This window comes from Pezoporus wallicus, unplaced genomic scaffold (genome assembly GCF_028554395.1).
Source record: "Pezoporus wallicus isolate ANWC-B61680 ecotype Strahan unplaced genomic scaffold, APGP_CSIRO_Pwel_v1 contig_6897, whole genome shotgun sequence".
NCBI lineage: Eukaryota > Metazoa > Chordata > Aves > Psittaciformes > Psittacidae > Pezoporus > Pezoporus wallicus.
In genome coordinates, this window is record NW_026636510.1 from 617,508 (window position 1) to 633,475 (window position 15,968).

The 15,968-nt window shown below is 41.0% G+C and overlaps 1 protein-coding gene across 7 annotated transcripts in view; it reads left to right on the plus strand.

Moving 5' to 3' along the window:
• The window catches only part of MCF2L2 (MCF.2 cell line derived transforming sequence-like 2), a 184,171-nt gene extending 172,316 nt beyond the window's left edge, over positions 1-11,855 (plus strand). For 5 of the 7 annotated variants that reach the window (XM_057400402.1, XM_057400404.1, XM_057400400.1 and 2 more), the window contains 7 exons: positions 1,197-1,286; positions 3,369-3,440; positions 5,157-5,243; positions 7,417-7,535; positions 8,096-8,208; positions 9,169-9,272; positions 10,435-11,855. In XM_057400402.1, the coding sequence (XP_057256385.1) occupies positions 1,197-1,286; positions 3,369-3,440; positions 5,157-5,243; positions 7,417-7,535; positions 8,096-8,208; positions 9,169-9,272; positions 10,435-10,535 (686 nt within the window). In that variant the 3' untranslated portion in view covers positions 10,536-11,855. The remainder of the gene's footprint in view (positions 1-1,196; positions 1,287-3,368; positions 3,441-5,156; positions 5,244-7,416; positions 7,536-8,095; positions 8,209-9,168; positions 9,273-10,434) is intronic. The other 2 variants (XM_057400403.1, XM_057400406.1) reach the window with 2 other exon arrangements.
• Positions 11,856-15,968: the final 4,113 nt, after the last annotated feature.

Sequence of the window (15,968 nt, forward strand, 5' to 3'; positions counted from 1 at the left end):
TACCAAGAGTTTTGTGTGAAATACCTCTTCATCTATCCCAGGATTTTTTTTTGGTGAAAATAGAAAGAACTGTTTAATTTTTACATAAATATTTATTTGATATTTTTAAAAATCAAACCACAAAATTCACAAATAGTTTTTAAGAAATCTAAAAACCTTCAACAAAATATTTAAAGCCATGTCTAATACCATTTTCAATTGAGGTTGTGCCCTGGTAGAGTTAAGTGTTTGAGTACCTTAGTGAAACCAAGACATGAAGCACATGAATAGCTTTATTCATGTCTCAATGGAAAATACTCATTTGGCTAACACAGCACATGTACTTAGAATGTTTTCAGCAAGAAGAGAAAAAAAATCCTGAAATATTTGTAAGCAAGAAACTTTTTCTCCCAAGTGGTGCTGCTGTAGGTGGTCGGTGCAAGAAGTGTACTCATGTGCTTGGAGATGTGTAGACGCAGTCTTTTAAGAGCTGCTTAATGACACTGAATTGTTTTGAAACATTGTGTACTCTCTGAAGCTAGACGACAGTTCATTTATTATTAAATACTTTGAGTCAAAAATGCTACTCACATCTCATAGTGAAATCTAGGGAAGCTGTGTCTTCAGTCCTGAGTGGACTTGGAGAAAAAACAGGATCCTAATTGGAATAAACTAAAAAACCTAGCTCTGTTGCTTTCACTTTCTTCCAGCTGATCTACACCATTCTACCACATGCTAGGTAAGGATGGAGGCTCAGAGAGTGCTTTCAGGCATTCACACAGTTAATTTCTATACATTACAAATGTGAACTTCAAACAATTCCTGCTTGGTTTTCAGTGTACTTCAGTCATCGCAGAACAAACAGTTCCATGTCTAAATAATCCAAACCTTACCTGTAGAAAAACACACCATTCTAGCCATCATGCTCATCTCCTTGTGTTTTGTAGCTGTACTTAGACACCAGTTGGTTGCTAAAATATTAATTGGCATAAGTCTTTTTTTCTGAAGTATAAAATTGGTGCAATTGGAATTGCTTTGAAAATAAGTTCATATAAACTCTTTTCATTTTGTTGAGGGTATTTTTCCAGGCTGTTTTAGAGGAGCAACCTGCCTTTTATTTACCCTTTTCTAGATGCTGCATTTCTTTAGACATCTTTTACCCTCAGTGCTTATTAACCTCTAATCCTGCCCTGCATTGCATCTGTCTATTCTCCCAGATCCAGAATCTAAGGAAAGAGAAGTTACCCGTCGCTTTTCCCTAGCTTCCTCCATCAGCACCACAGTTAATGCTTCTGCTGTGACCAAAGGTATTGTCATGCTGCTTGCTTAGCTACCCTTCTCGTTCCTGCTGACTGATACATATACTGCCAAATGATGTTCACAGAGTGAGTGCATCAGGTTCAAATTTTATATATGCAAGGGGTTCCAGTAGAAGGAGTGTTAGGATCAGTATAACACCTGCAGAGAGGCAGGCCACGACAGTCTGAACGTCCATCAAGGTGTGCTGCCAGTGCACACAGTGACTCTTCTCAGTTTCTCCATAATAGACTTTAAAGAGTGGTGCTAGTTTCCATGGAAACTATCTTAATTTTTGGCTGATGTGGGACTAGTTTTTCCAACTTCTCCCTTGTTCAGATTAACTGAAATTCAATAGAAATTATTTCTCCATTTCCTTGAAGCTGTTCAGGAATTTTGCTTTCAAGGAGAGAATCTTCTCACTTCATAGCAGATGTCAGATGGTAAACAGGCCTGAAATCAAGCCAAAAAATGGAGTAGTAATAGATGCCAGCTTTAAGCATATTTAGCATAATCACATTTATGATTAGAAATTGTGTTTGCAAGGACATTTATAGGCATGGTAGGTAGGTGCCTAGACCTCACTGAACTCTGCAGTTTATGTGGGAATTTATCATTTTTATGTTGAGCTGTAATTATTTTGAAAAAAGTCAGTTTTACAAAATTTACTTTAAGTTACTGCATTAGTGCCTACATTTAAACTCAAAAGCAACCCATGGGATTGTAGGCACCTATGCCTACATGTCAGACTTACTTTTGATAACAGATGTTCTTACATCAAATTCTGAATATACTGTCCTTTGTCACTTCCTGGAACAAAGTGGAGGAACTGATTTGCAGGGCAACTCACAAACCAAAATAGAAGGAACAATGGCTGAATTCATTTGTATAAAAATATTTTCTATATATTTATCAGGAAGAAGGTTGCAGTGTTATTTTATTCTAAATAGTTGTGAAGGATATGAACCATATTCTGGACTGTGCAATGAGCCAGTCATGAAACAAGGTCATGGTGGGGTTTATTGGCAGAGGAAGGATGTGATATTACCGCTACCTACAAATGTTTCTTTGCCAACTTCTTTAAATCATAACACTAAAACATCACCAGTTAGAAATGATTGGCACAGAAGAGGAGAAGGCATTCTCATAGCTTTCTGTCGTCAGTAACAACTTCAGACATATGTGATCAGTTGCTAAGTTACCGGAAGACACAATTATTTCCTACTATTTATTAACGAAGCTGGGGAACACAGAAAGAAGCACATATGCACAAAGACAAAGGGCAAACAGGTTGTTCTTCGTGTGGCTTATCAAAGACAGCATGTATGAATTACATTAAAATTCAAACTTTGTTACAGTTTCATATAAAGAAATCCTGTCCTAGGATCCTGTCCTCCATAAGACTGTTGGCAATTTCTTGAATGCTGAGAAAACTGCTTTTGTAATGATTTTAAAAACAAAGGGGGGTGGGAAATCAGTGATTTTCTATTAAGTATTTTATTTACAGCATCTGCTTTAAGAAAGTATTTCAGTTTAAAAAAGAGCTGAAACCTGAGTCATGTCTCAGCATCAGCCAAATGCAGGTCTAGCTGGGGTGTTTGGATCATCAGATGCAAGGCTACTGCATACTGCTGCACGCTGATCCTCACTGCTAACAGTTCAGCTCCATCGCATCACCAGTCCTCCACATGTGGAGTCAGGGTACTGGAGGAGGATCTATGACGGATGCCTTCCAGTCCAGTGGTGCATAAATGCTGGCTTTCGTGGGCTCTTCCCTGCCAACTTCATGGATAAAAAGCTGAGATTGTGACTCAGTCTGGTTAGTGCCATCTCCCGGGCAAGAGCAAGAGAAAACATCTGTGAAATGTGAATGGAAGCAGGTACACTTAGTTACAGTCCACTGTCGTGTAAAAAGGGGTCTGTTTCCTGTCCACATCACGAAAGTGTTAATCTTCACCACCTAGAATTTAGGGGTTGGTCATTCTTCTGGTTGTAATGGGAAGTATTAGGCAGGTAGTGTTTCTAGGAAATGGGAAAGCAAGTTTCTCCTTTAACAATATTTACAGACTTATGACTCTGCAAACTTCACACAGGTCCCCTTGTTCCTGCAGTTAAAGTCAAGAGACATGAAATAAAGAGTGACCCAACTCCCTTGGGGTTTGAAGGTACGAGTGTTTCTATCCTGCATGAAAACCTGTTTGGCCATCTTTTGGTATTATTCGCTGGATTCACATGTCATCACTGCTAGGAGACAAACACTGGAGTCCATTAGGGGCTTGGTGTCAGTTCTCTGTTTAACTGTGATAAACACAGCTTGTCACCCCATTGCCTGTCCCCTGCACTCATATTTACCAACTTTCACCTAGGGATGGGCCTAAAACCATAATTCTCTGCCTGTTTGGAGAAGTAATGTCTAGAATATCATCTGGATCTGGACTTTCTGCCTGGCCTTTGCCTCGCTCCATAGAGTGCAGCAGCAGGGAGCCAAGGGGCAACTTTTCACTTTCACCTGCAGTCTGGTTGCTTGCGTCCATCTTCCCTTGTTAGTGTCTACACCTAGTAACAGAAGGAGGAGCCATGTGCATGAAGACTTCAGAAGAGGCTAGACTGTACATTAATATCCATTTAAGGTGCAGTGTTTCATTTCAGCCAAGCAGAATTTCTACCTATTTCTTGCAGCAGATTCATCAGTTACTGTTTAATATCACCAAAGCGTTCAGCTAGTGAAAGATCAATGGCTTCCATTGTCAGCTTTCTCCTTTACATGGGGATTTACAATCACATGTTGACTTGTGGGGCACAGGCAGCCAGGAACCCATGCTGCAAGACAGGGAGGAGAGATTCAGGCTGAGGAATCCTTTCTTAGGATTGTGCTGATCTGCACAAAACTTTGGCAGGGACCAGATCAGTGATGGAATCAGTGACGTATCAGAGCTATCTTCTATGTCTCTCTCAGCAGAAGAGAAGAATAGAACAGAGAGGCTGGAAGAAACAATTCAGAGCCAGCAGAGGAAATAGTTTTGCTGTTTGCAGAATATGTCTCTTTGCCAGTGACCACAGCAGTATGTTTTGAATCATCCTGGTACCAGTACCAGAGTTTCTCAAACTGTGCTGTTTATATCTCACTTTCATCACTCGCAGATATTTCTGATCCAGCAAACCATGTGGCTGCAGAGGTAGGGAGTATTTCAAGGAGCAAGTACTGTCCACAGGACAGAGCTGAGTTGATCCTCAGTAGTTAAAACATGGTCCTACACCATCCCCTACAACATCCTTCGCCAAACTGAGAGGGAAACAATTAACATTAGCATCCCTTTGCAGGAGATACTGCTGCTGTTGCCAAGGCTCTGACAGAGATAATAACACAAAGGATTTGATGTATTTGGATAAAAACTTCCCCCACAAAATTGCATTGCATTCATCAAGTGTGAAATCATTAATTTCTGGCTGAGCAGGAGAGTCTCCCTGGTCTACTTCCATTGCTGTATGGGTGAGCATCAAAACCATATGCCATCACCTACAGAACTGTTTAAAATGCTGCAAGGAAAACGTGTTAAAAATGTGTAAGGAAGCTGTACTGAAATAGAACACTGCACTGTTCACTCAACAATCATTCTCCTTAATTAACATCAGTATTTCTGTTTGATTCAGTTGGCTGTTTGCTGTCCTTCTCAGACTTACAGTTTTTCTGTGGAATGCTGCCATCTTTTCACTCATTTGTGCTGGTCACATGTCTCCTCTTTTATAACTGTTGGACCCCAGTCCACCTGTTCGTTAAAGGGACTGCCAGTTGCAGAGGTGATTGATACAGGAATTCACTTTGTACTGGTTGTCTGATAATTGTTTCACCCTGAAGACACAAACTGTACTTCCTGTCACAGATGCTTTTGAGAACACCATATTGGCCCAGACTAAATGTAATACCAGTTCCACCATGAGACCCGTACCTAGATCTGCTTCACAGACAGGTAAATGAAATTAAAACATTTATCATCTCAATTTGAGAGTGTAATATAATTTAGGATAATATTTACTCTCTCCCACTTCAAGAGATTTTTCTTTTTAAATGAGTATTATTTCCCATGAAAGCAATGAAAGAACAAGCTTGGATCACTAGCAGGTAGAGAAACAATGCCCCATATTCTGGTTTTCTGTAACTCAGGCACAGCTAAAAATAATTATTTTAATTGATGTCAGAGAGCTCACAATTTGATCTGTGTTATTTTATAGCTTGAATTAGGTGCTCAATATTTAGGCTATTTCTTCGTCTCTGAAATTAGAATAGCGATTTCTATGGAAGAAGAAGACTGATGCATATATTTATAAGGAATCCTTGCTGCTCAGGTTTCTGCGGATGTCAGTGGCAAAAGATAACTTCAACTTTTTCTAAGGGGAAGAGAGATATATTTTTCTTTTGTCTTTTGTTGCCCAACCTGTGAATTTGAACTGAAATTGCTGTAATGGTTTGGAGCTAGATAGCATCAGTGTATTCCTCTGCGTTTAGACATTTGTTGGTATTTTGCTGGTGTGATTCAGATACGGAATATGGGGTTCAGTTCTATATGCTGCATGATCTGTAACTGAAATGGTCTTTTCTGACTCAAAACTCTGTTGGTATAGACCTTGGCAGGGACTCTCACAACCTAGCACACGAATGCCACTTCAGTGGCTAGTTTTCACCTTGAATTCAGATGACCTAACAATACCTACAGGGTTATAACTGGGGATGATGCTCTGCTGGAAGAAGATCACTGTCTCTTTTGTAACCAAATGGGGGCATTTGGGGCAGTCACAGCCCCAGCATAAGAGGAGAGAGAAGAGGCTGCAGAACTGCATGACCACAAGTTGAACCAACCAGTGCCTGTAACAGGGAAGATGTGCATGGGGAGGGATTAAATAAATTGATGAGTAAACCTATTTTTCTCAGATTAGATCACTTTTCTGTTTACTGCCTGCACTGCCTGGCTTGGGTTTTGTATTGTCTCAGGCCAGGTTTTACTGTGGGTTATGACTGCTGGGTTATGCATAATCCCACTGCATGAGCATTTATCTTCGTGCCTTGTTGTTAGAGCAGTGCTTTGCCTTGTCAAGAGTGCAGCCCACAGCCTGTAAACAACTTGATTCAGCATCTGCTTAGGCTGAGTCCCTGTGAATCAAGTAATGCACAGCAGGGGAATTAAGTAGGAAGGCACATTGATTTGACTAACTCCATTCATTTTATAATCTGTTAAGGCTATTGAGGTTTCCTTCTAGCTGGACTGTAGTCATCCCTGTCAGAAAAGGGACAGGTATCAAGTGTAAAGGAAAGTGCAGATTATGATTGCCATCTGTGTAGAAGAGTCTGAGTTACTTTTACACCATGGGAGCATCAGGCAGGTCTTATAAGGCTTAGCCTAAATTTCCCTCAGGACACATCCTCTGGATATGCCTTTGTAGGTAAAGAGTCTGGCTGTTGTGCTTGGGCTGTAAATCTGTCATTAAGTCCCTTCCACTGGGCTGGGGTGGTATTGGGTTGAAATCATACAATAAGACTGCTCACAGCAGAAATTAATGAGATCTTCTCTACCTACTACCAAGGTCTGGTTGTCTTTGTGCCTTGTTCACTCTGTCCCTTCCCTGCACTTCCAACCTGCCCCAGAGGATAGTCTTGTAAGTTGGTCAGGTGGTAATATCCTGTCAAGGGTGTCAAGGAGATAAGAAGTCAACCAAAATTCAATGACTTCAGATTTCAATTTATAAATAAACATGTGGAAGTAAGGTGGAAACTGAATGAGTGTGGCCTTCTGAAAATCATGTCAGCAAAAGTTATCATTTGCTATGATGCTTGCTCTACAGAAATACTCTTGGTGCTTGTTTTATGTACTTACGGAACTGAAGAGATTTAGCAATGCTAAATGCTCAAGGTATTGGTGGGTGTGAATACCGTGGCCACCTGTCTTCACTCCCACAAATGACAGCAAGCAGTACAGGCTTTTAGACAGAATAATGGTTGCAATGTAATTTTAATGGCTGTAAAAAGGCACAAGCAATTCAGTAAGCGGAATAGTGGGAAGTGAAGTTGAAATTTGTTTTTAAAAGACGGAGTCTGAAAGAGGCTAATGACTGATAGCTAACTCTTTTTATTTTACTTCCTTTGAAAAGGTTGGCCCAGCAGGCAAATGCCATCTCTAGACACATTTGAGGACTTTGAAGCCATCCCCTCCAGCACAGATGAACTTTCCAACTCTTCTGACTTGGAGGAAGAGACCAACCCTAACAATGTAATTCTTTTTTCAAATTGCACTGCCTCTTCCCAGTGTCGCCTCCTCTTCTCTAAAGATCACAATTTTACCGCAAAGTTTGGGGTTATACTGGCCCTAAATTCATGGTTGTGTGGGAATAAAGAAGATGGAAACTCATCTGGAGTGTTGGGGGATTATTCCAAGACTGCTTTGTGGATCAGGACCATAAAGACTCACCCCTGCTTGTAAGCTGTAGTTTTACCTGTTACTGAAGTGAGTTATTGAAACCTCTCAGCCTTTAAAAAAGTTATTTCAGACTTTTCCAGGTAACGTGACCTGGTGTCACAAACCCAATTTTTGTGTCAGAATAATGGCTGGCTGGTTAATTCTAAAACCTGAGTGCACAGCACAGTTCAGTCCCAGGTTTGAATAATATATAACCTGAGCGTGATAAAAAAAGAAGTGACACAATTCCCTACAGAAGAAATCTGCCATCTTTAAATGCCCAATACAGTATTTAACTAAACTCGCTCTCTCTTGCACAGTATTCTTTCAACCATAGTGACTGTATTTCTGGTGCATGATTTCATTCCTTTTAGGGGACCAATCTTTTTCGGGTAGAAGGCAGTTTTGACAGCTGTTTCTCGGATTCTTTTACACTCGAGGATGGAGATTTAGTGCAATTTGTGCAGAAAGGAGAGAACGGTCAACGGTAAGTACAGAAGAGAGACAGAATCTTACAGATAGAACAGCCATAACTTTCTGGAAAAGATGGAAAATATTGACAAAAATCAATCCAAATCCATTCATCCTATTGACCAAAATACGAAAGAGGCAGCTGGAGGCATGAACATACAAGCAGCTTTTGTTAATTTCACCTGGTTGGTTTTCATCCCACGTGCTTGTGATATGAGGGTTAAGAGGATGGAAATTTGCATAAAGGAAACAGGAGAGTATCTGAGCTTTTGACATTTAGCCAGTTGTCAAGGCAGCACCCTCCCATAGGATACATCAGTAAAATCCCCATGCCTTCCACTGAGCTGCAGCGGTGAACCAGAGAGCATTTTTAGCCCCAAAAGCTTAGATATAAAATGTGGTTGACAAAGTGGAATGAATCTGGCCCCCTTGAGCTTACTTATATTTTAGTGTATTCTCTTGCTGACAAGTGAGTGTTAGGAATGGACCTGGCTGGACATCTGAATTTTCCTTCCATGGGTAATTTGGAGGAAGAAGATCTCATCTCCTAGGAGTGCTCATGTATTCAGACCCTTCACTCAGAACTGACATGTAGCTGAGATGGGAACAAGTCCTGCAGGGTGAAGTAGGTGGGAAGGTAGCTAAACCCATCCATCCTGGATGGAATTTACAACAAAGGGGATAGGTAATATAAAATATTAATTTTCTTCAGCTCTAAATTTGATCAAGGGTCTCAAACACAGGCCAAGGCCACTGGTTCCTTGTCATATAGTCTGTTTGCAAGTGTGCTTGTTCTAGGATATGAGATCACCGTATGAGACTGCTGAAACTTAAGTCACTGGCTACCTGTTGGACTGCCCAGGTCCTCTGCCTTCTTCCTTAGTTTAGGAAATAGCTGCTCAACGTGCACCTCTAAGAAACAAAACCCGGGGAAAAGGTATCTAGAGAAATTCAATGACTGTTCTCTGAATTTCAGGTTAGTGAAGAAACTCATCTCCGAGAAAAGCGACTGGGTTCCTTCCAGTATATTGCAGCCAGCAGAGGGGGACAGTAACAACATAATTAAGAACAGCAATGCAGGTAAGGGAGAAAATGTATTACTGGCATTTGTTTTTTTCTTTTTTCTTTTTTTTTTTTTCATACTAAAGAAGAATGTGATAAATGCTGCGTCTATAACAGTGCCTCAGTGTACATCTGTGCTGCAGCCTCTGGTGTTGCAGCTCAGCTAGCCTGAAATTTGATGATGTGGGTATCAGATCTAGTTAGTCAGAGCAGCTTACCTTGGCATGGTTTAATTGTCTTTCCTTTCCTGGGCAGAACTTGAATCTCCTACCAAATTCCTGAGTCTTCCAGTACCGAGGCTGGCTACTTTACAGCTAGCCCAAGTGTGTCATATGGTAGGGTATGTTATAACTGCAGCAAAGCTTTCATCCTGACTTGGGTAGTTTCTGAATTTAGATTAGCATCTGGGCTGTGGTTCTGGTCTAGGTTTGAAAACATAATCTCATGAACCTTTATGGGTTTCATCATATTTCACTGCTAGCTCCAAAGGCTGGAGTGTTAAGGCAGATCAGCACTAAAAGTCATCCTTTCTTCAGCTTTGGTTCTGACCTAACACCCAAACATGTTGCACTGGCAAAGCTGAATCTTAGCTACTCAGATTAAAGGTTTATAGTTTTAGATTCATTTTTGCCCATCCTTAAGTATGATTTACTAAAATGTGTCCTATTTTTCTTCTGCTAACAGAAGAAAGCAAAATCTGGCATAGCCATTTCTATGGGATCTGTGATAGAGAGCTACTAGCATTTTATTCTGAGTTACATGTTTCTTTCGATTTTAGTTTTGGGTTAATTTGGGTTTTTATTTTTAATCAGTTTGTTGAAGTGAAAAAAACATTTCTGAAAGTTAACCAGGGTTCTTTGCTGTGCTTTAAAGGGAGTTTGGGAATTGTTGCTCCTTCACCTCCAAAGCAGGTCAGTTCTGTCTTTACCCTCAGTGCCTAACTGTGTCTTTTCATTTCTTTGACATGTCTAATACTTCAAAACAAAAATAAAGCCATACATACATTACAGTTAGTTATATGCCAAAATAACCTCCATTGCCTTTAGTGAGAGAATTAGGAGAGCAGTAGAATTGTGATTATTTTTTATTTTATTTCATGTTTTTAACAATAAATCTCAAGAATGTAGATGGGATGTCCTTTAGACAAATCGCATGACAATGCCCGTGTCTTCCTTTTCAGACATATACAATGATTCCTGCAGTACAGCCTCAGTAGAGTCAGACACCAAGGAGAGCGAGGTGGCCAAAAGCTTCCCAGCAGAACAGATGGCTGGCAGCTGAACAGCAGGACCGTCCTTCCTCAGGACCTCATCCATTTCTCTTTAATTTTGGGTGGACACTGGATTAAAGTTGCCTTTCTCACAAGGTTCATCATTCACTAAAACATTATCAGCATGAACATTTGAGAACTATGTTGTCCACCTGGCAAGCTGGGAAACACAACCTTAAAATGAGCATTAAACATCCAAAAAGGATTGAAACCCATTCTCAGTATTAGAGGAGAAAAATCCTTCTCACATTATCAAACTATTTCAGAAGATGTGGCCTAAATTAGGTCAACAGCAGAGCTGAAGAGTTACTATGCACGCACCTTTTGGCAACTTCACTTGAACACCAAGTTACTGCAGAAGGGCACATGCATGGTGATGAGTTCTTGCTCTACCATGGGGTCACCTGGAGGCTTTTCTGTTTGCTGACCTCTGGCTGTGCCTTCCCCATCCTCCTTAATTCCAGCTGATACATCACAAATGGACCCTTTTTGCTGATGGTCAACACCAAAACCATCCCATTTTAGGTGGTTGTGGTAAGAAAACTTCTGACTTCAACCATCAGAGAGGTTTCCTGCAGCAATGATATGACTGCTTCTGGAATGGCACAGCAAATGACCTGCTGCATAGAGAATTGTGTTGGAATGGTACAGATAGCAACTCCTGGCTATGAGATGGAGGTGCAGGACTTAGGGAAACAAAGATGTGTAACAGCTACTGTGACACAGAACATTTGAACTCTTTACAATATAAGTCGTACCCCTCTCCCCTCTGCAGTCTGTGGTTGCTGGATCACAATCCTTTCCATTTGGTGCCGGGAATTCAATCGAATGCCATTTTATGTCGTATGTTTGATTAGACTGCATGCTTTCTTTGTGTTCTACGCTATGGAGTAGATACGTTTCATCCCCCATTTGGAAGATACTTAAGCATTGCAAATAGGCAGTGAGCATTAGATGCTCCAGTGAGTGGATAGATTGTTGTTAAATACTTCTTTCCAGGACATTTGATTAAAAGACTACAAAATCTCTGCCATAAGGCTGTAATGTATAATATAAAATGATCACAGATGTTATTATTCCTCTGTAAGCCATTAGCTCATTTAGAGCAGCTGTTAAGGCATGAAGGGCTTTTGATGGCAATTGGGCCTTAGGTCCCACAAAAGCTGCTGATACTTTAGTAAAGATAAGTATTGACTAAGGGTTGTAAACAGGCAAAGATCAGCCTGGTAAAAATTACCCTAGAAGCTCAAGAGTGAATGATTGGCTTTCACTATTAGTTATTTTTGGTTTAACACTGAGACTAATGGTGCTGTATGTAAATAACAAAGAGGGACGAAAGCACTAAAAATAGAGATGATGCAAAACCAAACCCCACTCTTTAGTATCTGAGCTTCTGAGCAAATCGTAGGGCTCAGTATCATTACTATTATTTTTTCAGGGACCTGAATGCTTTTCCCTGTGTCTCTGGAGGCTGGCATTACAAATATCTTAGTGTATGAGTCAGGATAGCTGTGAAGAAGGTAGATAGTCCCATTCAAGAAAAAGCCTTAGAGCAGGTAAAGGCTTACTCAGATTTTGTTTGCCTGTGAAGGCTTGTTGGTTAATTATGAGTTGTATTGTGGTGGTTAATTCCCATGGTTCTTCTAACCCTCAATATCTAAATTCTGTGATTTCTGACATTTTTTTCATGACTAAAGGACCTAAGAGTTCTGTACCCTTTTGGAAGCTAATTTTGTCCTACAGACATATGAACTTGTCTGTTGTGTGCTGGTTATTTACCTTAAAAATGACACATGGCCTCTCAGGAACATGAATCCTATTAGTCTACTGTAGTCATGAACATCTCGAGGGAAGAATTAATTCTTTTCAGTCCCCTAAGGAAATATGCTGTGATGTTTTCTTGCAGTGCAGTTACTTTATGATCTCCCCAAAATGAGTTCATTTTGATTTTTGTATCGCTTTGAGTAATTTTTGCATGACCTGATAGAAGAGGAAATGGGTAGGGAGCTTTGATTGAACATTGATAAATATAGTAAGCTTGTGTATTACGTGAGAGAGAAAGATAGGGAAGGGTTACCATGGATATATGAAACTGGCAAAAATAGGACTTGTGACATTGCTGACAGATGGAAAGATGCAAACCTGCACTTTGGAGTTTCTTTACAGGAATCTCATTCTAATGACGTGAAATGGCAGTGGGAAGGCTCTGTTTGAATAGGAAATGGAAAATCAGGTATTGCTGGTCCATTTCCCAGCTCTGTTGTGTGAAGGGTGACAGTGTGCTAGTCCTGTATCCCTGGTGCCCCAATATCTTCCTAAAACTGGAAAAAAATTGGAGCTGTTTGATTGAATTATGATGCTAAATTTTAGCATGTGTTCAAAAATCGGGGACCCTTCAGGGGAAAGCAAAACATTCAACCCCATGTGCCCTGCTGTACCCTCCATGAGTGTCAGTAGTGGTATCCTGTGAGGCACCCTAGAGCTTGAACAGGGAAGATGATTGCTACAGAAATGTATCCTGTCACCCAACTCACCATCTTGTCATGTCAACTGCAAAGGTATGGGCTGGATTACAACAATTTTCCTCCCTGCTTTGCTTTTGAAAAGGTTGGGGTTTGGTTTGTTGGATTTTATTCCCCCCCCCTCAATCTTATGTTTTATCCTGTTTGACCAAAGTTTGAGTCACTTCTGCGCCGTGAATATCCTGAGGATGACAAGTAACTCACTGCTCCATGGCCGTGGGCAGCAGTGACACAGCACCCTGGCTCTCAGTGGCCTTTGGGAGCGGCTTGTATCGCAGCTATCCTTGGACACTACTGTACCTGAGCAGGGAGCCCACAATCACTAGTTGTGTCTTTAACCTTCCTGCAGTGCCAGTGAGCCAAAAGCTGTTTCTGCCTGTTTCTGTCTCCACATTCCGAGCTCAGACCATTCTGCAACTGTGGCAGCTGCTGCTGGGGAGTGACCCAGGCCCTTTGCCTGGTTGATGCCTGTGGTGCAGATGTCAGTGAGACAGTGCCACACTGCTGGCTTTGTGTTTTTAAAGAGAGAAGTTCTGTGACAGATCAGGCTGCTGACAAGTCTGAGAACAGCCAACAAGAAATAACCCTCTGGCTTTGCTGATGAGACAAAATGGGGTTTGATTTTTTTTTTTCTTTTTAATTAGTAGATGGGGTAGTCTTTTAATGACTGTATTTCTGTCAAGCGAGGCGATAATTAAGGGAATGACTCTTCATGTACAGCCTAGAATATGATTTAGTGATGTCTAGCAAGACTAGTGTGTGCATTAAGGTATACTTATTCTGTATGTAGGTCTTTGACACCATAATTTTCAGGTAAATAGACCTAAAAGTCATAGTTTTCAAATATAGATTTCATTTCAGTGTTTGGTGAAGAAGAGAGTGAACAGGTCATTTAAAAGTAGTGGTTGCTACTAAGTTTCAGTAGTAGAAAATGTCCAAGGTGTCTCTCTGCTATAGCAGCACTCATGATTGAGCATTGTACCCTTGCTGCTCGATCAGTGAGTTCGTGCCTGCTGTCTGGCTGTTCTCTCTGGGTTGGACTAGTGACACCTGCCCTCTGGGCTGAGGTTTTGATTTGGATTTCCTTCCTCTGCTCTGCTGCCATCTTCTCTGAAACTTTTAAAACTTCACAACCTCAAAACTGCCTCTGCTCAGCTGGGGGTAGACTCTTTCCTTGTGTACTGTAATGACAAACAGGTAGATGGACAGTTGCCATGATACACAGGTCTTGCTTTTAGTAAACCACGCTAAACTATAATGAGGCCTGACCCTCTCCTCCTCTCCCGTCTAACCCCACTGGGTGAAGAATCAGACCAATGGCCGTTGTCTTGATCCTAAATGGCTGCGGCCGAACCACATGTGAACACTGGCTTTTCTTGCCAGTGACAACAAAGCTGTGTGTGTGTCTTATATTCTGGTTGTGTATGTGATGGAAAGCCATTTTATTACTTGTAATTTTCTTAGACTCTTGAGATTTCAAACAGGATTGGGTATGAGGAAGGCCGTGCACTTCCTTTCCAGAAATACTCAACTTCAAATATGTATATGATTAGAAATATATAAGAATAATAATAATAAAAAGAGCCAAATTGTGTATTTCTTCTTGCAGATGGAGCTGAAATAGCTGCTAAGATTTCTTCTCCCCAGCTAAGTGTTTTTTTTTCTTACATCTTTTCATGGTGTTGATAATGATGTATTTGTATATTGTGACTGATGAGATAATCAGACAGGGAAAGAGCACAGAATTACCTGTTCTTTTTTCCCAGTCAAAACAGAATGTATGAATTTATTACAAGAAAAAAAATGTGCAAATGAACTTCCTGTAACCAGGCCATTCTGACCTGTGTAGAACCCCACTTTGTTTGAAATTTATAAAAATTATAACTAGTACAAAACGTTGTGGTTGGTGTCTCTATCTGAAGTAAAGTCACATGAGCTTGCTTTCTACTCAGAATAAATGAGTGTCAGTAAAGGCACATCATCATGGCTGAAAAAATCCACACATCTGTCCAGTATAGCTTTCTTTGTCCAACACACATGTCACAAAAGGCACAGTGTTTTTTTCCTGTTACCCATGTCCCTTAGTCATGTTCCTGAATCCCTGAGACTATTAGGCGAATGCAAAGGCTCACACAGTTCAGTGCTGCACATGCTAATGCTGCAGCCAGAAGGCAAGGAAGTTGTAGGATAACTTATAAGATCTCTGCATACCTTTGGCTACCAGCGTTTTATTAGGCTAGTTGACCCAAATGCATGTTATGGATCATGTAGAAGGCAAGCAGGTAAAAATGGGAATGTAAAACCATAATGCAAATAGAGAAAAATACATTGGAACTAATGTCATTCAATACCCAGATTTCTGGGAGCAAACTTCAGTTCACTTGAGTTTTCAAGTCATTGGCTGTATCATGTTACTGCAGTGCAATATTGGTATGAGAAAATGAAGACTTAGGACCACACCAGATCCCATGTGTGGGTCTTGCTCTGTTCCTGTCGTGGTTTAAGCCCAGCCAAGCAGCCTCTCTCTCACTCTCCCGCCTTCCTCCTCCCACTCCCGGTGGGATAGGAAGGAGAATCGAAAGAATGTAACTCCCACGGGTTAAGAACAGTCCAGTAACTAAGGTATAACACAAATCACTGCTGCCACCACCAATAACAACAAATAAAAAGGGAAGAGAACACAACTGCTCAACACCCACTGACCGATACCCAGCCCAACCGAGCAGTGATCAACCCTTCCGGGTAACTGCCCTCAGTTCTACATCCTGGGCATGACGTGCTGTGTTATGGAATACCTCTTTGGCTAGTTTGGGTCAGGTGTCCCGTCTCTGCTTCCTCCCGGCTTCCCCTCCTCCCTAGCAGAGCATGAGATTCAGAAAGTCTCTGGTCAGACTAAACAAGCAACAGACTAAGCAACAACTA